This window comes from Nothobranchius furzeri, chromosome 5 (assembly GCF_043380555.1).
Source record: "Nothobranchius furzeri strain GRZ-AD chromosome 5, NfurGRZ-RIMD1, whole genome shotgun sequence".
NCBI classification, from domain to species: domain Eukaryota; kingdom Metazoa; phylum Chordata; class Actinopteri; order Cyprinodontiformes; family Nothobranchiidae; genus Nothobranchius; species Nothobranchius furzeri.
Genome location: NC_091745.1, coordinates 65,891,301 through 65,914,751, shown reverse-complemented (window position 1 = coordinate 65,914,751; position 23,451 = coordinate 65,891,301). Strand labels below are relative to the sequence as shown.

At 42.0% G+C, this 23,451-nt stretch overlaps 1 protein-coding gene across 2 annotated transcripts; it reads right to left on the bottom strand.

The window, feature by feature from the left end:
• Positions 1–2,509: 2,509 nt before the first annotated feature.
• hormad1 (HORMA domain containing 1) lies at positions 2,510–23,443 on the bottom strand. 2 transcript variants are annotated; one of them, XM_015949880.3, is made up of 15 exons: positions 23,392–23,443; positions 22,842–22,904; positions 19,850–19,994; positions 19,669–19,732; positions 19,460–19,496; positions 18,023–18,043; positions 17,863–17,889; positions 17,725–17,792; positions 16,536–16,690; positions 14,630–14,787; positions 14,424–14,489; positions 12,897–12,957; positions 6,005–6,057; positions 5,777–5,860; positions 2,510–2,905 (listed from the first exon to the last, which is right to left on the bottom strand). In XM_015949880.3, exons 2-15 carry the CDS (start codon positions 22,872–22,874, stop codon positions 2,810–2,812), a joined length of 1,068 nt encoding a protein of 355 aa, XP_015805366.1. In that variant the 5' UTR covers positions 22,875–22,904; positions 23,392–23,443; the 3' UTR covers positions 2,510–2,809. The 2 variants fall into 2 exon arrangements, with proteins under 2 accessions (XP_015805366.1, XP_015805367.1); XM_015949881.3 differs by having other exon boundaries at positions 16,536–16,687.
• Between the last annotated feature and the right edge of the window lie 8 nt (positions 23,444–23,451).

The window sequence follows — 23,451 nt, the reverse complement described above, 5'->3', positions numbered from 1 at the left end:
CACGAGCCGGGGGCTAGGCGCTCTGATGGCCAAGCGTGACATTTAAACCCCTGCCCTGCGGTAGTTTTATGTGGCGTTGTAGAGAAGGGGGTGCACAGAGGTCCATCTGAGCACAGAGAAAGAAAAAAGGGGGTACGGACGGAGGCTCACCCGACATACTCCCTATTGCTTGACATACGTGTACCACTCACCCCTACCCTCCCAAACAGAAATCTTCAGTGTGTGTATGAGGGGGGGCTATTGTGTGCAGGCCTGCTGCTGAAGAAAAGGGTCCTTTGGTGGTAAACAATTCAGCTGTCCACTCTGATCACAATGGGAGCACATCCCATAGCTTTGAGCATCTGTTTCAAGAAGGTGTCGTTCCCCTCGCTGCTTCACTGCTCCATCCAAATGTACACAGAGTGCAACTAAATCCCTGAATCTGCCGGACCACCACCACCTGCTCGCACCCCCCCCCCCCCCCCCCATCATTCTGTACTCTGATCAATATTCTCGACTTCACTGCAGAATGTCTCAAACGGCACGTTGAACAGCCTTGTGTTGTTTGTTCGACAGCGTTGCATTGTGCACGATGCGAAGGCCAACTGTATGAGTTGATTGAGGCATGTATGAGCAAAAAGATGAGTATGAGAGCAAGAACCAGTGGTTATCTATGGAGCCTCACTCCTGCATGCCTAACTGTGGCTGCTTATCGCCCCCTTGTGGTTGTGCAGAATATAGTCCTTTTAAATACAAATGGCTACCTTTTTAATGTCAAGTATACACACCCCTGACAGATGTTTAACTTCAAAACTACAACTAATGTAAGAGAAATTGCCTAATCAGAAAGATTTAGTGACTGATTCTAATTTTTATATTGTGCTGAATTTTACATTTTGGGTGAAATATTTATATTTACGCTGACGTTTCTTTAATTCTGCAAACTGAATTGTTGTAGGTGTATTTAACATAACACCTCATGCTCAGTCAGGCTACAATTAAAACTCTTCTTCATATGATGCCCTAGAAAAAAAATGAGTCAAACTGTCACATTAACATGTCAGCAAGAAAAAAAGAGAAGGAAAACATATTGATATTTTCTAAAGTCTTGGGGGTGTCCCATTTAAAACAACTGATCTCTTGAAATGTGCAGGATATTAAAAAAATCCAGATTAAATTCACTTCCTTATCTTGAATGTACGGAATTCCATAAAATCCAACTCATTGTTTGTTTTCTCTGGTTTTCCTCCAACGCTCCTGCCCACCTAATTCCAAAGGGCTAACAGCAAACGGAACACTCTGCTGGGGAAGCACTAATCAGCTCGGAAACATTTGCTGGCCTTCTGGCAAGGTCACAAGGGTCACGGTCTTTGGGCTGGATGTCCACTCCGTTTCAGGCTCCTCCCCCTCCAACTGTACAGTCCAACCCCCCCTTGGGCCCAATAGGCCCTGCAGGCACAATCATCGCACCACAACTATAGGCTCACAGAAGCTGGCTTTAATCTACACGGAGCCCAGGGATGGATCGAGGCTGTCTGTCCATCAGCCTGTCAGTGTGTCTTGCCTTGAACATACAGAGGAGGCCCCTGAACAGCGTTATCGACTCAGACAGGCTGAACCCAGATCTGCGATTGGTCTGCAGAGGTGTCCGGCCAGTCCCTCCTGCTGTTTGACCAGCTGATTGATCTGTTAACACGGGCTGCTGGATGTGTGTCCCTGAATTTAATTTCTGAATTCATTTCTGGGAGACGTGTTTGTACAGAAATGATGAAGAGCTCCACCATCTAAGGCAGGAATCGAGGGCAGAAGTGAAGTAGAACTGAGATTTCTTTTCTCGCAATCATTGGATTTTTGCTCGACGAAAACACTGATTTACTTTCAGGACAGACTGCTTTGTTATTTGTTACTAAAACAGCTCGAACTTCTTATTTTCCATTCTCAGTGAGCCTTTTTCTTGCAAGCTGATATATTTTAGAATCGTTTTGATTCTGATTGTCCAAAACCTTTAACGTCACCATGTTTCAGCATCTGAGAAGCCTGTCGTTAAGTTAATAGGATGTGCTGAAAAAGGCCACTAAAGTCAGACTGTGATGTTAGGAAACCCTGATTCATTTCACAGCTCATAAAAGAGCACCAATGGGGGTGGGGGGGTCCACCACAGATCTACTAAACATCTCTGCTTTATGCTTTTCTTTTCATAAAAAGACAGGATGTGAAGAAACAAATTGCTGCTCGGAAGCAGGGACTGATTTGATGGAGTCTTTTTCACCCTGCTGGTGTGCTGAAGACATGGGAGGGGGTGCTTGGATATGCATCACAAAGGCTTCCTGCAGTATTGATCTGCAGTGGGTTAAGGCAGTCTATCAACAAATGTCCCTCTCTCTGGGAAAAACAATGGGAGATTAAAAACACACAGCTCGGCGGGCGAGAGGCTGCTGACGGACCTTTATCTGGGTCCAAAGGTCACGGTGTACAGATATAATCCACTTTCACTTAACGGCTTCATTTAACACACCTCTCATGCAAATAGTGACTTTTGGGAATGAACTTTTATTTGTTGTTTTCTTTCACACAGAACATTTAGCAGGTTTGATGAAAGCAAAGAAACACCTGTGTTTTATCGACATTTGAGCTTTACGACCACGAACGGTAACAGCAAACTTCACGTTTTGGAACTACGTCTCATTCAAACGAGCCAAGAGGAACACAACCTAACGCTGCTTCAGCCCAAACTTCACAACAGAGTTTAAATCTCATTAAAAAGACAAACATTTAAAACTTTTAAGGTGACACAACAACAAAATGATGCGTCTGAGGCGACTACGTGAGGTCAGCAGTGATCTTTGGGCTCGCTGAATTTGCGTCTCTTCCAGATAGCAGAGGCAGTTGATGATTCCTGGCTGCAGTGGATGTTGTACTTTGAAACCTGAAAACAGAAGAAGCGCGCTGCTGACATTTAGTGAGCCGTATCATCCCACTCTGAGAAACCAAAGCGATCAAAGCTGACTCATACGTGAAACAAACGGGCTCCTACGCAGTTCAAGAAGAATCCCAAATCCGTGCTCCACACCTTTGTGTTTAATTCAGCTGTTTTATACATTGTCTTAAAACTTGAAGCCTAAATTTTTTTAACGCATTTTCTAAACTTGTTTAACATGAAGGTGTGTTTTAAGCAGGCCACTTTAAGAGAAGCACCATGTAAAGATTTCCTGTTAACTAGCTGCTTTTACAAGTTTATAATTATGTTTAACAGTAGGTCCGCTTCCATTACCGGAACTTCAGGGTAGATTTACAGGAACCTCCTGACACGTGCGTGTCTCCACTTCACCAGGCCGGCCAAACGGCTGTTTTCAGGAACATTCGGAGTACCTGATCAGGGGTAGGTACTCCAAACAGCCCGGTGGAGTAGCTCAGCGGGACCTTTGGTTATCTCACGCTGATTAGTTTTAATTCAGAAGGAAAAACATCAGACATTGTCCAAAACAACTAGCTATAGTAAATTAGAAGATTCGCTGGTGAAACAGAATGGAAGCAAAAGAAAATAAGCGCAAATCCTCTTAAAATCTAACTCCCAGCACCGGACAACAGGGAGGAATTCCCCAACAGCTGTTACTAAACTCCCAACACTGGGAAACAGGGAATATCCCCACGACTTTCTTAATGAGACTTTGTTGTCTCAGAGTGCTGAAAAAAACTGTACTTCTTCTGGTCATTGAACATCACATTTTACATCACACAGCTGCTCTCGTCCTCTGAATGGATTAAATTATGATTTACTTGGATAGAATAAAACTTTTAATGTTATTAATTAGAGATGTAAGAAAAAACCGATATGGCAAAATATCGCAATATTTTTTCCTGCAATATTATATCAATATTCAAAAGCTGTGTATACATTTGTTGGAAGAATTTACATGCAAACATTTGTGTATTTATTTATTTTTTTGGTGCAATTTAAACACCGACTGCTAGTTGGCAGGAGTGTGCAACAGGTTTTGTTTCCACCAATGAAATGTAAATCCCTCTATTATGGTTCAGATACCTCATGTTAACTCATTCACTGCCATTGACGACTAAAGTCGTCATTTTAGATCCAACCGTTCACTGCCAATGATTTGCATTTTTTTACTGTTTGAGCATCGGAACGAGCCCCCGCGCTGAGAGAACAAACATCTCAGCCCTGAAGCCGATCTTCATCCACATACGTCACAGACCACATGATCAGGAAGCAACACATCCATGTGTTTGGAGATCATTTTGGGCCGTTCCTGTAAAAAAAGTGAGGCGCAAACCGGAAAAGCGTCTGCGGATCACAATTCGACAACGGATTATGAAAGAACGGATAACGCTCGAAACACACGGATCCTTCCTGATGTAAGAGGTGAGTCTCCTCTTTGTTTTGGTTGTTTTGGCATCGACATCATGCTAGCGCAACGTTCTGTGACTCTTAAAAAAACAGTAAAAACGGTGAGAAATGCTGGCAGCGAAGGCCGTTAGCTATCAGGAAACGGCTGGCAGTGAGTGAGTTAAACATGTTATGAATCAGTTTGGACTGTTTATTAAATTTTCCTGCAATAATTTCAGTCTAAAAAAAATCGCTAATGTCGTCTGGCTGAATGCATCGCAATATATTTATTTATTTATTTATTTAGGAAGTGGGTCAATACATATTAATGAACATTTCAATAAATGTAAATATGCCAGATTATAGCCTTGGGCTAATTTCCATCTGCAGACCCTCCGGCAGGTTGATGTTAGACACAAAGTAGTGTAAACATACAGAGATAGTATTTACAAGTCATGTGACATATCGTATCTTCTCCCCTGCATCGTAATACTTATTGCATCGCCAGAATTTCACCAATACACATCCCTATTATTAATGTTACTGTGGACACTTGAGGTGCTGATCAGTGACATCACTCACTGCCAAAGCAGTCGCGATGTGCGGACGTCTGTGCAAAGTTCTGAAAGGGCTGAATATGAATGGAGAGACAACAGCTGAGAGGACCGGTACATCGTATCTCTGGGTTAATTTACCCATTCCAGAATTTACCCTGACGTTCCGGCAATGGAAACACAGCTTGTGAGTTAATTTTTATCTTTGTCGGTTTGTTCACTGTTAGCTTTCTGCTCACACACGCCCACACACACATACATATATTTAGCAGAATTTACTTGAACATGTAAAAATGCAGACTGGCTTGTCACATTAAAACCAGTGAAAGGTTTAAAAACAAGGCTGAGGCTAGGGCTGGCCGATATAGAAAAAAAATGTATTGATAACATTTTTTTTATATTGATCGATATCGATAATTATTGAAAAATATTTTAAAAATTGTAGAAAATATATTTTATGTGCAACACTGGCCATTTTATTTTGGTATTTTTTCTCTGCCTCTTCTCGCTGAGACACCTTGCTGCCTCATGCTCTGCCTGGTGAAGTAGCGTGCCCGAGTCTGTGGTTTTGATTGGTTAAGAGTAAGTAGTGAGTCTAAGTATGCAGCAACCTGATAGGTTATAATGAAAAAAGTAAACTTTTTATTGAAGTTTTATCGACCCATTTTTTTTCCTGTCACATCACATGTCTATCGATAGATATATTGAACTATTGAATTATCGTCCATCCTAGCTGAGGCCATTTTAACTCAGGAAGACTCAATACAGATGACATTGGTGACATATTTGTTGTCATAATTTAGCTCTACATGATATTGATAATCAATGTGGTGTTATTGTTAAATAATCACAACATTAGCAGGGGGGACAAAGCGGACACTGTAAGTGATTAACTGACCGTTGAGGACTTGATTATCCGCCCACTCCTGGTCCTCTTCAGCCTGAGCTCCAAATCAGAATTGTTCCCCACCAGATTGTCCGTCTGACAGAAGAAATGATCCATTATGAAAATAATGTCTTTTTCTGCCTATCTGAATATGGAATTCTGATTTTTATTTTTCTCTCAGGATCAGCATCACTCATAGCAGCTTGAACCTGTTCATTGCTCTGTCTGTGCTACACGCACCTCTGCAGCTTCCACACAAGTCTCGTTCCTCTCACTGATGCTCATCTGGATCTCTTTAATTCAGAAGAACAGATACATTCAACTTGTTTCAAAACAAACACAAACACAGGTCCTTCTAAAAAAATTTGCATATTGTGATAAAGTTCATTATTGTCTGTAATGTACTGATAAACATTAGACTTTCACATATATTAGATTCATTACACACAACTGAAGTAGTTCAAGCCTTTTATAGTTTCTAATATTGATACAGCTCATGAAAACCCAAAATTCCTATCTCAAAAAATTAGCATATTAGATCCGACCAATAAAAGAAAAGTGTTTTTAATACAAAAAAAAAAAAAAAGTCAACCTTCAAATAATTATGTTCAGTTATGCACTCAATACTTGGTCGGGAATCCTTTTGCAGAAATGACTGATTCAGTGCGGCGTGGCATGGAGGCAATCAGCCTGTGGCACTGCTGAGGTGTTATGGAGGCCCAGGATGCTTCAATAGCGGCCTTAAGCTCATCCAGAGCGTTGGGTCTTGTGTCTCAACTTTCTCTTCACAATGTCCAACAGATTCTCTATGGGGTTCAGGTCAGGAGAGTTGGCAGGCCAATTGAGCACAGTAATACCATGGTCAGTAAACCATTTACCAGTGGTTTTGGCACTGTGAGCAGGTGCCAGGTCGTGCTGAAAAATGAAATCTTCATCTCCATAAAGCTTTTCAGCAGATGGAAGCATGAAGTGCTCCAAAATCTCCTGATAGTTAGCTGCATTGACCCTGCCCTTGATAAATCACAGTGGACCAACACCAGCAGCTGACTTGGCACCCCAGACCATCACTGACTGTGGGTACTTGACACTAGACTTCAGGCATTTCCCTCTGCCCAGTCTTCCTCTGGACTCTGGCACCTTGATTTCCGAATGACATGCAAAATTTGCTTTCATCCGAAAAAAGTACTTTGGACCACTGAACAACAGTCCAGTGCTGCTTCTCTGTAGCCCAGGTCAGGCGCTTCTGCCGCTGTTTGTGGTTCAAAAGTGGCTTGACCTGGGGAATGCGGCCCCTGTTGCCCATTTACTGCACACGGTGGCTGTGGATGTTTCTACTCCAGATTCAGTCCACTGCTTCCGCAGGTCCCCCAAGGTCTGGAATCGGTCCTTCTCCAGTCTTCCTCAGGGTCCGGTCACCTTTTCTCGTTGTGCAGCGTTTTCTGCCAAGCTTTTTCCTTCCCACAGACTTCCTACTGAGGTGCCTTGATACAACATTTTGGGAATAGCCTATACGTTCAGAAATTTCTTTCAGTGTCTTACCCTCTTGCTTGAGGGTGTCAATGATGATCTTCTGGACAGCAGTCAGGTCAGCAGTCTTACCTATGATTGTGGTTTTGAGTAATGAACCAGGCTGGGAGTTTTTAAAAGCCTCAGGAATCTTTTGCAGGTGTTTAGAGTTAATTAGTTGATTCAGATGATTAGGTTAATAGCTCATTTAGAGAACCTTTTCATGATATGTTAATTTTTTGAGATAGGAATTTTGGGTTTTCATGACCTGTATGCCACAATCGTCAATATTAGAAACAATAAAAGGCTTGCACTACTTCAGTTGTGTGTAATGAATCTAATATATATGAAAGTCTAATGTTTATCAGTACATTAAGACAATAATCAACTTTATCACAATATGATACTTTTTTGAGAAGGATCTGTATACCGTAAATCCTCTAATACAGGCCCGGGCCTGTATTTGACTCAAGCTCATCAAGCTCCAGGCCTTTATTGGAATGAGGGCCAGAATTAGAGGCAGGCCTCTATTTCTATTTGAGCAAAATGAACTAATGGTTCGCTGGAGTTTTTGACAATTAAAAGTGTGCCCACATTTTCAAAGTTAAACACATTTCTTTTAACAATGGTAGTTTCTGCTTCAGCCCTCTCCCCCCTCCCCCTGCGCAGCAGCCGCAAACTCACTGATGCGCCTGCAGCCTCTCGGAGTTCCTGCTGCTCTAAACATTAAAATAATTATTTCATTTTCTGTTCCTCACTTCTGATGACCTTCAATGGTGTCTGTTTGTTGCAACAGCAGGTACAAAAACTAACTTGTTTTTATTTGACTATTTTTCTGTCCTGTCTGTTTATTATCTTCCTGCATCTCCTCTCAATCCTAAAGAAAAACTGCTACCTGGGTTCATATATATTCACCTCATGAGTTACCTTTGAACTGCAGTTCTAAAAGATCTACCGACCGCAAAAACAGCGGAGCGCTTGCTGTTTGGCGGCTGTATCAGTGATCAGTGCGTCGGAGGACAAGGTGATGCGCGCAGCGTCCCGCTCCACAGCATGCAGCGAAACACATCAGGCGCAAATAAAAGACAGAAAACATTAAAGGAAATGAACTGACATGAACGATCGCGTGTTAAATTAGTTTTTGAGGTGGCGACACCTGATTGTTACTGTGGCCGTGCTCAGGAGGCAGATCTACCGACCGCGAAAACAGCGGAGCGCTCCCTGCTGTGATCTGTGCGTCGGAGGACAAGTTGATGCGCCCCGCTCCACAGCGGCGATACACATCAGGCGCAAATAAAAGACAGAAAACATTAAAGGAAATGAACCGACATGAACGATCGCGTGTCAGTACCTACGGTCTGGCACTTGAGTTTTACCCCCAAAAGGAGAATGTGATCATACGATAATTCAATAGGGAGCGTGGTTTCACAGACGCGGAAGTGATAGCGTCGGTGCTCTAGGGAAACCCCCGAGCGTTCGAGCGTCAACGAAGTGACACGGAAATGCCGGGCTTTCCAGAAGTAAGTAAGATAACTTACTATGAGCTGATAGTTCGTTGGATTGATCGGTAGGTTGGAAACTCTGATCGTGAATCTGAAGAAACGATGACTGAGTGGTGAGCTGAAAAGGCGACTTCCGTTTATAGCCGCGGTTTGTGACGTAGGTGTGATGTGAAGGGAATCCCCGCGAGGGGCATGCTGGGAGTCCCTACTTCGTGGATTTTCACCTATCGCGGCCAGGTCTGGAACGCATCTACCGCGATAAACGAGGGATTGCTGTAGTTCATACACCCCCTACTGCTGCTCCCCAGAGTGTTCTGCAGCATAATCAGCACGTTCTCTTTGAACTTGATAGAATTAGCATGGTTAACTGACACCGTGACTCTGTGTGGTAGGAGCGTGATAGAGGATCGTGTCTGTAGCGTTACAAAGCGTTGAAGAAAAGGCCTACAAAAAGGTCTGCGTGAACTTCTACTGCCTCCTGCTGGTTGATTTGGGGACTATAACCCTGCCGCTGGGACGCTCGTACTTGCTTGTTACCACATTCCATCCGGCCACAATAAGAGACCGGCCATTATTTACCTCCGCTGACTCCGACACCGGCCAAAATTGGAGACCCGGCCTTTAATTGAATACCGGCCTGCATTAGAGGATTTACGGTATTTGTCATTTTCATACATGTATAGCAAAATTCATTATAAAGTTTTTCCTCAGATTATTTACCAAAAGCACCAATATAACAACCTTAAGAGTGATTATATTATGATATATATATATATATATATATATATATATATATATATATATATATATATATATATATAATGTCTTCATTGAGAAAAAAACGCTGTTTGTTTTGTGACATAAATATTAATAAAATGAATTTAAATAAAACACTACATCGAGCAGCTGTTTTTTTAAGGGGATGTGCAGAACTTACCCAAGCAAGTTTTAAAATTAAAACTAATGTTAGTGAGGCACAGATGACATACCCACACTTTAACGAGTACACCTCTGTAACCACAAGGTCTATTTGATTACTTTAGTCTCATTATAAAGGTAACTATTGTGATATTTTTTTGGGATGTGTAAATATTAGTTAATGTGTTACTGATGAAGTGTAAATGAACATGGAACACTGTAAAATTGTGTACTGAACTGAACACTAGGTGGCAGCAGAGCACCTTTTATAGAGGTGTAGTGTAGAGTTCAGGTGAAGTTCTGCTGTGAGTTACGAGATGAATGCTGTTTGTGTGCTTGTCCCTCCTGCTGTAATTGTCACGCTGATGGGCAGGAGGTTTGAACCCAAGATGCAGGACACCAAATCACTCAGACAGGAGCAGAAGTAAAGAAGTAAAATTCTTCATTTTTTAAGGTGGAGGTTTAATCCAGCGGTTAAAACACAAAAACTGACGTTCAAAAACAGGAGCAAGGACTCAGGCAAAAACACGGGAGGAAACAGAACAGCTCAGACACATACAATGGACCGACAAACACTGAAGGACAAGACAGGGGTTTTAAACACAGAGGGAGGTGATCAGGGGAACAGGTGACAGGTGTGAGTAGTGAGAGCTGGAGGGAAGGCAGGTGCATACAATAATCTAAATGGTGGAAAGAAACAAGCAGGAGGGCAAATAAACCTATAAAACACAGATAACTAAACTAAAAGACTGAGGGCAAATATAAACAACTAATAACTAGAGGGATAAGGGGAACTAATATAAAATCAAGTGGGGACTAACAGGGAGTGATTAGGAGGACACAAGAGGAGAGCCTAGAGTGGGAACAGGAGGGGGCTGGGGAACAAAGAGACACAGAACATGACAGTAATAATGTTCAAATGAATAAAGTTACTGCCTGCCTTCTTTCTACCAACTACACAACATATAAAACAGTGTAAAAGTTTTTTTTTCTTTCTTTTCCTTATGAATAGCGAAGTTTCATGATGCATTTAATTGTAGTTTTAGTTGTGTTTGGAGCATGTAAAAGAGGTTAATACGGTCTTGTAGTCAAGGCTCTGCAGTTTCTTTAGAGGTGCAGCTTGATGATATTTTTGATATATAGGACAGATTTTATGCTAGGCTCTTTCGCCACCTTATTGGGGGAGTTCGGACTCAAGGGGTTATTTTCTAACGCATTTTTAAATATTAATTCATCGTAATTGACGTGGTCAATTCCCACCTTTAAATATAATAAAAAAAGCAACTGCCTAAAATTAGAGGTGAAGCATAGGAATAACACACACATTAAAAAAAAAGAAAGTTTAAGAAATGGAAAACTGATCACAGACTAAAAACCAAGTTTTAATAGTATGATTTCATGACAGATTTAAATCGAACAAGCAACGGACCGTCACAGAAAGTGGAATTGTGTTCCAGTTTTATGAAGTATCTTTACTTCTACTTGAGTACATTCTGTAGTTACTCTACCTCCTACTAGGGGTTGTATGAACTAGTCGACTTCACTGCTCTGTAGTGACTTTTTATGCCTGTCATCGACTAGTCGCTGTCACGTGATAATGACAAGATGCAGTCCTCGGAAAAGACAGCAGGTGACGAGCCCCTGCGCGTCTGGATCGAGGCGGAGGCGACGCGCTGTGCCAGAGCGTCGGTACTGACACCCGCCGTAAAACGAACATTTAACCAAATTGTGACCTTTTCCCTCTTGCAATTTTACCTTCCCCTCACCCCATCCTGATCTTAACCAGCTTGCGCATGCAAAGCTCTGATCGTTGACGCGCTCCAGACATCTGCGTCCTGAGCACGGCCACAGTAACATTATCAAATCAGGTGTCACCACTCAAAAACAAATGTAACGCGATCGTTCATGTCGCCTCATTTCCTTTTGTTTTCTGTCTTTTATTTTTGCCTGATCTGTTTTGTCCTCCAGTGACGCACTGCGGCCGGCGAGCAGCGCGCATTCCGCTGTTTTTGCGGTCGGTGGATCTTTTAGAACTGCAGTTCAAAGGTAACTCATAAGGTGAATATATATGAACCCAGGTAGCAGTTTTTCTTTAGGACTGAGAGGAGATGCAGGAAGATAATAAACAGGCAGGACAGAAAAATAGTCAAATAAAAACAAGTTTGTTTTTGTACCTGCTGGTTGCAACAAACAGACACCATTGAAGTTAATCAGAAGTGAGGAACAGAAAATGAAATAATTATTTTAATGTTTAGAGCAGCAGGAACTCTGACCCCGGCTTTCCACAGCAGCACGTTACTGCAGCAGCACGTCATAGCTGCTGATAGGAACCGCTGTGGTCAACAGAACCTTTTCCACCAGAGCCGTCAGCAGCGCGAGTCGGCCGCGTCTCAGGAGCAGCATGTCGCGGCCTTTACGCGCCGGTTCTATTTTCTACGCGCGACGCCTCTGAAACGGGTCAAGTTCAACATTTTTGGGGAAGGAAAGACAGGAAATCGGACGCGGAAATGGAGAGAAGATCCAGAGATTTTCAGAATAAAGAACGTACTGCCTTCCAGTTGCTTTACTTTAAAAAAGGTTACTAAATGTGCGGCCCCGTGAGAAGTTATCACATAGCTAGCGGTCTCCTTTGTTTTTCAGGTCCGTATTGGTGATTATAAAACGGACAGAACATAAAACACAAACATTTTGGAGCCATATTGTAGTTTTCTCCTGCTTGTTGTTGTGTTTACTGACGAAATCACTCATGTCACTTCATGCGCAGTCGGTGAAAGCTGCTCCCCTGCTGCTTCGCGTCTCGTGGGAAGGGCCAAGCAGCAGCTTACGCGAGCAAGACGTGCTGCTGACGGCTCCCGTGGAAACCCGGGGTGAGAGGCTGCAGGCGCATCAGTGAGTTTGCGGCCGCTGCGCAGGGGGAGGGGGGAGAGGGCTGAAGCAGAAACTACCGTTGTTAAAAGAGACGTGTTTAACTTTGAAAATGTGGGCGCAATTTTAATTGTCAAAAACTCCAGCGGACCAACCGACCCCCCCCCCCCCCCCCCCCTTCAGGTGTATGACGTCATCAACGACTAGTCGAAGTCAACTCGATTTTCATTACTTGACTGTCGACTTTAAAAAAAATTGAGTCATGCAACCCCTACCTCCTACAGGCTATTTCATTTCTAAATTAACATTTTTTTAGTTCAAATAGTATTCTATATAAATACCTGTGTTGTCCACATCCCTGTTCTGGTTGTCAGGCTTCTCCACATCTTCGGGCACGCGACTCTGAAAGTTAAGAACATACCGTCTGAACTTCACAGTAAGGAGAATGTCAACACAACCCCTTCCTGAACATCTAACTAGAGAATCTGATGGGGTCCTATCAAGGAAATCTTTATACAGACTGGTCATTAAAACGTATTCAACTTAACATGGCTCCCCGATCTTAAAGAACACGTCAACCCCAAATCCAACTTTTTTTGCTGATGAACTATATAAATGAGTGTCTAATCGTGCTGTAGACACGTGTAGTCAATAATTTGGCACTTTAGTGCGTCTTAGTTCAAATGTAAATATTCTGCCTAAAACTGTCAGTGTTGCACCATCGCCAGGTAAAAACTCTGCACCACATTTGAATTTCAATCTGCCTCAGCTATTGGCTAAGAGGTACACTATGACGTTGGCTGGTACATTATGATGTCACAATGCTGTTGTGAGCCTGTTTCTGGCCGTTTCTCAATACTCAAGGATGCTAGTATGTTCTTGTGTACTAGGCAAGTATGTTCTTGGCAAGGACACCAGAAAGTCTGTTCTACAGAGTACGGGAGGACGAGGGCGGCATTTGGAACAGAACCGTACTCAGTTGTGTCCTGGCAACAAGTGCTGCTTCTTGCTACAGTTTAAAAAAAAAAGACCCGACATAAAAATAAAAGTCTCGTTTGTTCCTTAAATAATTAAATTACAACAAAAATGTGTTATTTGTATTATGTTTGGTCCACTTATGATCAAAACTATAAAAATACTAGCATTTCCGGCTCTTTAAAGAATAAAAAAGTTTTTTCATCAGAACAGACCTACGGTGTTTTTATTTTGAGTGGGTAAACTAATTAGCATTTTGAAGGATCGTAAAACCCAAACACACAGCAAAATTTACAGTTTACACACAATTATTTACAATAACAGACAACTATTTTATTTATATTTCTAATATGAAACATTAGTTATTAGCTTTCTCCTCAGACGTTCGTAGTTTAACGGTTTGCGACGCATTGCATTGTGGGAAACTTTGCTGTCCCAAGTCTGCAGAAGGATGCATTGATGCATCCTCGATACAATGAGCGGACCAAGAACACATCCGGGAACTCTGAGCGAACTTGCCATTATGCATGCTTAGGACTGGAACAGTCCTTGGGCCATCGTTGATGTGGTGTGCATATTGAGGAACAGCCTGTGTGTATTTGTTAGCGGCTCCGCCCTCTCGGTCTGCCAGGAAACAGCATTTGTTGCATTTTTCAAACATGAAGTAGGAGTGGAGTAAGTTTCTTTTAGGGGGTGACTTGTTCTTTAAGCATCTGATGGTTTTCACCTGTGACCACATGTGTGTTTGGCAAGAAGAAAGATCCAAACAGATAAAAGCACAGAAACAGGAACTCTCGTAGCATAAAGCACAAGTAATTTGTGTTTCCCTAAGTTTATCTTCAGACTTCACTCTGCATTTTAATAACAGCTTGATGTCTGCGTTGTGTGCAAACCTGTACGAAACCCTGGTCCTCAATCTTCACAACCCATTTCTCCTTCACAGAAGAGATCTCCTCCACCTGTAAGCATTAAAGCAGAGCAGTCAAAACCCTTTCCAAAGGCCTGTTTTAGTTGTGAAATCGCATAAATGTAGGAAAATGTTTTCCATGAATGACATTTCTAACTATCTTACATTCTAGAACTAAATCTAAAATTTGACCTGCTCCAGTCTCCGTTTCTCAGTGGCCATGTCAAACTTAATGCAGTGAAATGGGGTGGCCACCTCGCCCATGGTTAGTCTAACTGGCTCCTGCTCAAAATCCATGGTGTCACCTTCTGCCTCCTTGAAGCCGGGAGGCTGGTAGTCGGGAGGAGTGACTAGAAATAGGGGAAAGAAAATACTCACATAAACTTACAGAGAAAGAAGTCAATAAGATGTCACTTAAAAGTGTGAAGCGGTCCCCACCTCCACCCGAGGGCAGACCGGGAGGTGTAGGATAGAGCTGAGGAAAATAATCAAATAATCGATGCATCGAGATGCGGGCATAAACGGTTTTGCATCATAGAAGAGTACCATAATCAATCATAGCGGAATGTAGTTTTGGATTTTTAACAGTGGCACCAGCGTGTAGAATCCAGATCTGTCAGAATGGGTGTTCTCCACATTTACCAGGTAAGAAACTTTGCTCCGCCTTTATGTGGTACTGCAGGGCTGAGTGCTGGAGTTGTAACCTGAAACCCGATCGGTTCTGTTGAATTTGGGTCGTGAATTATGTTAATTGAGTGGGTTGTCGCGCAGCGCACTCCGCTCGCTCAATCAGTGACAGAGAGAGAGAGAGAGAGAGAGAGAGAGAGAGAGAGAGAGAGAGAGAGAGAGAGAAATTGTCTGCTCACACAAGAGAGAGGATCGGAGGACGCTCCTTCAAACACGCATTATTATTTTCATAATTTCATTATTATTTCTCCTAGAAGCGCTCAGTCAAGCCGAGTGTTGTGATGTCGGGAGATCCGGTCTTAGGGGGGGAGCGGGGTCAGTGACGGTGGCTGCAGCGTAATCATCTGTCTCTTTTATTTAGGGACACAGAAAAGTTAAAAGGAGAGAGAAATAGAAGATGGAAGTTTTTGTTCCACTTTATTCTTTTGTTTCATGATGATAAACTGATGTTAAATTCAGCTTAAAGAGAAACTGGGAGGAAGCTTTGGTTCATTTTAAGTTACAGGATCATGTTTACTGTCTGCTCCTCCAGAGACAGCATGGACATGAGGGTTACATGGTGACGATCCCACAGAACAGGTTAGTGCAGTCACACAGCCGAGCTGGAGGGGGACAGGTGTTGTCCTTCTTTATATTGCAAACTTGTGTGTTACGTGCATTACAGCCAGCGATCCAGCAGCACACACACACCCAGTCCGACAATCATACCCCCCCCCCCCCCCCCCAAAATCACAGATGGTCCAAAAATGTGCCCAATCGCCCAACCTTTTACCAGACCTTTGAAAATAGGGAATTATCTTTCCTCTACTGACTGTTTAATGCAAGCTGAAAAATAAGGTATACAAATGTGGTATAAATACTGTATATATCCAGATTATTATACACTTGGATACAAGAATCCATCCATCCATTTTCTGAACCCGCTTGTCCGCGTAGGGTCGCGGGGGGGCTGGTGCCTATCTCCAGCGGTCAATGGGCAATCAGGCGGGGTACACCCTGGACAGAGAGCCAGTCCATCGCAGGGCAACACAGAGACACACAGGACAAACAATCATGCACACACACACACACACTCACACCTAAGGACAATTTAAACAGAACAATGATCCTAACAGTCATGTTTTTGGACTGTGGGAGGAAGCCAGAGTACCCGGAGAGAACCCACGCATGCACAGGGAGAACATGCAAACATGCAGAAAGATCCCAGGCCGGGAAGCAAACCCAGAACCTTCTTGCTGCAAGGCAACAGCTCTAACCACTGCACCACTGCGCAGCCCTGGATACAAGAACATCATCTATTTGCAAAATCTGAATATATGCATGAAATAAAGTGGTTAGCATGTAATAATTACTTGAGTTGATTAATAATTCAATTAAACTGAAAATAAAACATTCTTTGGGCTTGTCTCACCATCGTCGTAATAAGCCAGCTTCATGTTGAGGCAGACATTATCAGGCAGAGGACCCAGGTTCTGCATCAGCGTGTAGAGCTTCCTCACCAGCAAGATGCTGGCTTTCTTTATGCTTCCACATGACTCCGTTGACACCTTTTGGATGGTGTTGCTGCTGAGGACAAAGTGCACAAAAAAAAAAAAATAAAATAAAAAATCCCAAAAGCTACTGTGGCAAAATATTAGTCATTTCAGATTAAGTGTACCACTTTGTCACATTTATCTTTAATACTCTATTTATTTATTTATTTATTTAGGAAGAGGGGCAATACATATTAATGAACATTTCAATAAATGTAAATATGCCAGATTATAGCCTTGGGCTAATTTCCATCTGCAGACCCTCCGGCAGGTTGATGTTAGACACAAAGTAGTGTAAACATACAAAGATAGTATTTACAAGTCATGTGACAGAGACAAAAACAGTCATCCCATTATACTAACACAAACAAATGTCAAAGAAAGTGGACACAGAGAACAACATAGACAGCAATAACGGAAACACATCAATTGTATTGCACAAACCCCGATACTGCATATGCCCTGACTGTCGTGAGATTACATTCACCCATTACACTAGCAGTTGTTTCCCTTTTAATACTGTACCAAATATTTTCCCGGACAAATAAAAAATATAAGTATTAGACATGATCACATGTTTGTGTGTCCCTCAGCCGCTGTTTTAAGCGACTCTTAAAGATGTTAAGACTGGTACTTTCCCTCACAGATAGTGGAAGACTATTCAGACTATTCTATCTGTTGTGATTATAGTGAAATAAGCTAATTGAAGACTGTCGAGTCCTTCATTTACAAAAACGTCTCAATCTCAACAGAAAGCCAAAATAATTAACTGAGCTGTCCTTGTTGGCGTCAAAATTGTGATTTTTTATTTTTATTTAAAAAATGCAACAAAAAAAATTGTATTGCAATTTTATTTTCTAATTTAACTCGGCTCTAAATGAACATATTAGCAAAAATTTGAACGTAAGGATATCGCCCTACATCTACAGCCTACTAGAAGAAACAAAATGCATCATTCTAGAAATGCAGTTGGGGGCCCAACAAAATCACTTTGAGGGCCGCAAACGGTCTCTGGGTCACACTTTTGACATGCCTTAGCTAGATCATCAAGAGCTAAAACAAAAATACCTTTCAAAATCCAGCTGTGTCCCCTTTGTGGTGTACTGGATTTTAAACTGGTAAAACTCAGTCACTAGCTGTAAGAACAGATAAGTTTAGATAAAGATAATAATGTTACATTTTCTGTGCAACTGCATGAAGAATTACCTTGGGGTTTTCTGGATCGGTATAAATCTGAAATACATATAACAAATGTACAAGAATCACCGTCCTGAACATTTCTTTAGTTTTGTAATTTCACAGAAAAAATAAGAACGTAAAGTTGTGTTTGAATTACTGGCAGTAATCAAAAATGAGTAACACTCACAGATATTATAACTGTCCGCAGCTGGTAGAAAACAAAAACATGAAAACACATTAGTTAGTATAAACAAACACTCTGCATTGATCTGGTTTTATTTAGTGTCAACAAAGAGATTTCTTCAGTTTTTCCTTTTTTGTCAGGCTCAAATGTTTCAGATCAACAAAAACTAATTTAAACATTAGAAAAATAAAATCTGAGTACGATCAAAAAGTGGTTTTGAAATGATGATTTTACTCATTTAAGTTGAGTTTCTTTAAAGCTTAAATCCAGTGTATTTTTTCTCAGAGGGCACCGTCTAGAGGCAGAAAAATGTATCGCACCCAATGACAAATGGGCGGTTCTCATCGCTGCCATCTTGGCTGTGTCACACATCATGTCACATCCAGACAATCCAAAAATGGAAAAAAGAGGTGAAGCTGAGAGTGTGGGAGAAAATGATTCATACCCATAAACCCCATGTAGCTACGAGCTAACCCGAAGTTACGCAGAGCTTAGAGCCACTGGGGGGTAGCTACGAACTACGAGGTTTTTGGGCACTTTTAGCCAGAAAAACACAATTGAGTGACTCAGAAGTAAAGAACACAATAATAACTGAATAAGCTGCTAGTGTTTCTGTGGTCTCCAGAGAGAGCTCCACAGCTAGCCAGAACAACTACAGCCTCGCATGGCAAGTCGGGCGGCAGTGGAGCTTGGCTTTCCCCGGAGCAGCCAGCCACCTGCGTTTAGCAGCTGTTCCCAGCCAGGAGACGGGACAATCCATGCACCCACATTGCTCAGCTGCCTCCAGAAGGCTGGAGGGGCAGATTTGCAGATCTCTGATCACAGGACCGTTGCGGATGAAGGAACAGCGCGAGGGAGAGCCGGCAGACTTGCGGTAACAGAACACGGTAACCATCCCTTCTGCAGCGGCGACCTCATGGATCTTTGACCGCGCTGGGCCAGAGGAGCCTGGAAACCTTCCCTAGCCTCGGCCAGCTTACCTAGCTCAGTCACATTAACAACACGTTTGTACTTTAGAATGAGGCATGATGTGAGAAGATCTTTTAGTCTACTTTACGTTGTCAAACTGATGCCTTTATTTCTTAATACTCCAAGCCTGCTAAAGATCAGACCAGGCTTTGGCCAGTGAAACTGACCTCTGTTTTCTAAAAAAAAATTAATTTAATTGTTATTTAATTCAAAACAAAACAAGGAATTTAATTATCTTTTCACATAAGGCCAGGTTGGTTTGCAGAATTTGCCTACATGGCATCGCCATTAAAGAACGCCACTTTTTAAATATCTACTGTGATTTTCTTTGTTAGATTGACATTTGGTGATCTGAAACATTTCAGTGACATAACAAGCAAAAACCCAAAAAACTATGTAAGATGAAAACTTTGTCAAAGCACTGATTTCACAAATGATCTCACTGATAAAAAAAGGTTAAACGTGACTTACATATTTCTTCTGAACGGCGTCAAAACAACCCTGCATCCTAGAAGTTTTATCCAAACATTAATTAATTTGCCTCCAACATCTTTTAACATGTAGTGATTAACTAGTCCAGTAAGACAAGAATCATTAGATCTGTTGGCAATTATCTTTTTTCTTATTTGGCAAACATGCACCAGTTTATTTACTCTTAAATGAACTATAGTGTAGTTTACCACTGAAGTATCCGAGAAGAAGCAGGACAGTCACGCTCTCCTTTGAGGATCATCACCTGCTCATCTGCCATAGGATTCAAGAAAAGTGGGAATTTTCCTAATAAATATTTCCAAATAGTACATGGAAACAATATGTTTCCAGTTGTGTGTGAAGATCCAGATGTGTTGCTTGTAATCTAACCTTCAACATATTTGGTCCCATAGGCTCGCTTTGGGAAAATGCCCCTGAGGTATGTGATGCCAGAAACTGCAATGGCCAGAAGCTTCTTTACAAAAATGAGGGATTGTTGCTCGGTTACGACCTCGTTAGGCAACAGCTGAGTAACCTGCATTGGTAAAACAAACAAATCAGAGACAGTTCTGCTCATTTGTGTTGTTTAAAAAGCTCATTTTATGTGTGTGTACAGTCTTGTCATTTCAGACTCAGTTATTGGAAATCCTACTCTACGTTGTTTCTGCACTTCTGTACCGATTCTGTTTGATTATTTAAATTCAGCTTTTCTTCTCTTCTACCATTTATGTTTGAAATGATCCAGAACGCTTTGTTTGGTGCATGCATTTGTAACATTAAAAACACTGAAACAAACAGAAATATGGTGATTATAAATAATAGCAATACTAGGAGTTACTCCCACAATGAGCTTAAATATAAATAATAAATATATAAATTAATTATTAACTTGCTTTGTGCCCACCACTCCACCTTTGCAGTGGTCTCTAGTATAAATGAATGCCTTGTGAGTTGATCTGTGAGGGAAAAAACCTCAGGCGCTCCTGTTTCAGGAACAAGAAGCAGGGTTTCCCCCAGCGCTATATAAGCCCAGGCTTTGCTTGGCCACCCGCCAGGCTAAGCGTCATGCCCCGCCCCCCTCCCCGACCCTACCGTGTCTGCTGACACGAACGGCGCAACAAAACTAGAGCCCTCCATCAGCTGATACTGGTGAGAAACAGCAGTGGAAGGTGTGCAACCCCACCCCACCCCACCCCTGCTCTCACAGAGGAGCGCTGCACTGATCCAAACTCCAAAGAGTAGCAGTCCACATGTTCCTGCGTGTAGCTTCCACTGTTGCTAATTTTCCTTTCGTAGTCACTCCCGTCACTAGTTATTTGCATCAATCCCTGGGTAGTCAATTGCAGATGGGAGTCGTAGGCATTCAAGTAGTGCTTGAAGACTGTTGAAGGCGGAATTTGGTCATAAGAGTCTTCCAAAAGCTGTCGCAGAGCCAGTCACACTGGACAGCCACAGACTTTAGCCGTTTTTACAAAACGATGCTGTCAATTTGCCACAACGCCATGGCGGCATGAGGGAGCATTAGGTTGTTTATAAGGTGTCAGTAGTGGCAGTAATGTGACATAATCATGTCCTTTTCATAAAAGATTAGGTGATGGTGGCATAAAGAGGGTATGGGTCGGTCTCTGCACTGCTGCGGACTTACGGGACAGACACTTGTTTGCCCGGCTTCAGATGAAACAAGGACAAAGGGGAGGAGCATGTGTGCTAACATTTTAATCACTGACTGTGGTCATCCTGGATTTACAAACAGAGGCTCAAAGAGACTCTCTCCTCTGGTCCCACCCAGTGGAGAGTGTTTGCTGCAGTAAGGTCATGGAAAAAGATTGTTGGCAACAATCAGTTGAGCTAGTGAAATGTCAGAGTTGTGAACTTTTTACTAAACTGCTGCAGGACATAGTTAACTGAGAAAATTAGCCTTAAGAAATAGGATTAGTAATCTGGAATTTAGACCAACTCATGAAAAAACACAAGAGAAACACACCAACAAAACCATACACAACAGTTAGAAGCAGACTAGTACACCCAAAAGCAAGATACCAGCTGGACTTAAATGTGGAGTTGTTTACGAAATCCCATGCAAACTCTGCAATAAAACATACATAGGAGAAACCGGACGCCAAATCAACACACAAACAATAGAACATAGAAAGGAGTGCGAGAAAGAAACAAGTCGAAGACACACAAGAGCAGCAAAACAAGAAGCAGAAAGTACAATAAAGAAGTCAGTCGTAACAGATCACTGCACAAGAGAAAACCATGCAATGGACTGGGACAACACAAGGATCATAAACTCCGAACAACAAGAACAAAAGATGGATAAAAGAAGCTATAGAGATAAGGAGATGCGGATGTGGGACCATGAACAGAGATGATGGAGCCTACACATTGGATCGTGCATGGGGCTGCATCATCGAAGAGGGGAGAGCGGGCAGCTGAGGGCGACAACGTCCTCTGCTGCCCACGGGTAAAACGGAGTAGGAAGTGACGCCACCATCCGTGTCAGCTCTGAGGATGTTTTGCAGTCGGCCAACAAAACGTTAGCAAGGTAAAGAAAACCCTTTCCTGTGTTTTAAAAATAACCAAAAATGGAATTAGAAACTAAACACAGTAAGAACACACCAAAGATATCTTGTTCATGCTGTCATTATGGGATGTTGGTTGTAAAATTTGGAGGTTTTATTTTCCATTATGGAATAAGGCTGCAACATAAAATGTGAAAAAGTGATGCTATGTGAATACTTTCTGGATGCACTGGTGTGATGGACAACTACAATTCATAACAAATTATCTGTGAAATATCTCTTGATTTGTCTTAACCTTGAGGCCAAAATGGTTAATTTGATATTAATCATTCCATGCATTTTGAGATGATCTACTTTAAATAATCCTCTCTAAATGAAAAACATTCACATACATGTAAATCTAAAATGCGATTCATACATCTAACTTTGCTGTGAGCCTAGGTGTGTTAGGACCACGAACAAATTCATTATGAATTTCATTATAATTATTATATTGGGGCAGCAGTAGCTCAAAAGATTGAGCGGGTTGTCCAGTAATCGGAAGGTTGCAGGTTCAATCCCGGCTCCGGACAGAGAATTCTGCTGTTGTGACCTTGGGCAAGACATTTAGCCCACCTTGCCTGCTGGTGGTGATCGGAGGGACCGGTGGCGCCTGTGCTCATCAGCCTCGCCTCTGTCAGTGCGCCCCAGGGCAGCTGTGGCTACATCGTAGCTCATCACCATCAGTGTGTGAATGTGTGTGTGAATGGATGAATGATACACTGTAGTGTAAAGCGCTTTGGTGGTCTTACTCTGAGAGGCGCTATACACGTGCAGGTCATTTATCATGTATTAAATATATTATTCAGTATTTTTACCTGTGATGACTTCACTTGCTGAGTGCATGCCATGGCCTTGGTAGATGATGAAAAACACAAAACCTGCAAAAACATAAAAACAATGTATTTATGTGGGGAAGTACGCTGGATCAATAGTTTAAATCTAGTAATTGACCTTGCTAATTTGCAAGTTGCTATTTTGTGTGCTAGCTAAGCTAGCTAATTTAATACATCTCGGCTGTTGGCAACGATTTTGGACAAATTTAAAGTTAATTTATAACCAACACGGGGATAATGTTTACAAGATGGACCGGGTGAGCTAAATAAAAAAAAACACTTTGCTATAATTATTGCGTGTAAAAACGTCTTTTTTTTTTTTGCCATTTACTTGATTAGCGGGAGTAACGGTCACTAGCAAGAAGCCAATCGCTGAAACCAGAGAGCCACTTTTAGGCGCAAGGCAAAACAATAACATCTACTACTTATAGTACATTATATTTTTTATTTTGCTCATTTACGAATTTGGAATAACGTAATTTTACAGTAAAACGTCCAACAATTTAATAATTTGTGTTGTTCGTGTACTTACTTTCGTTGCAGTGTAGCGCGGTCCCGCATTACCCGAAATTCATTGGGTTTAACAGCTGTC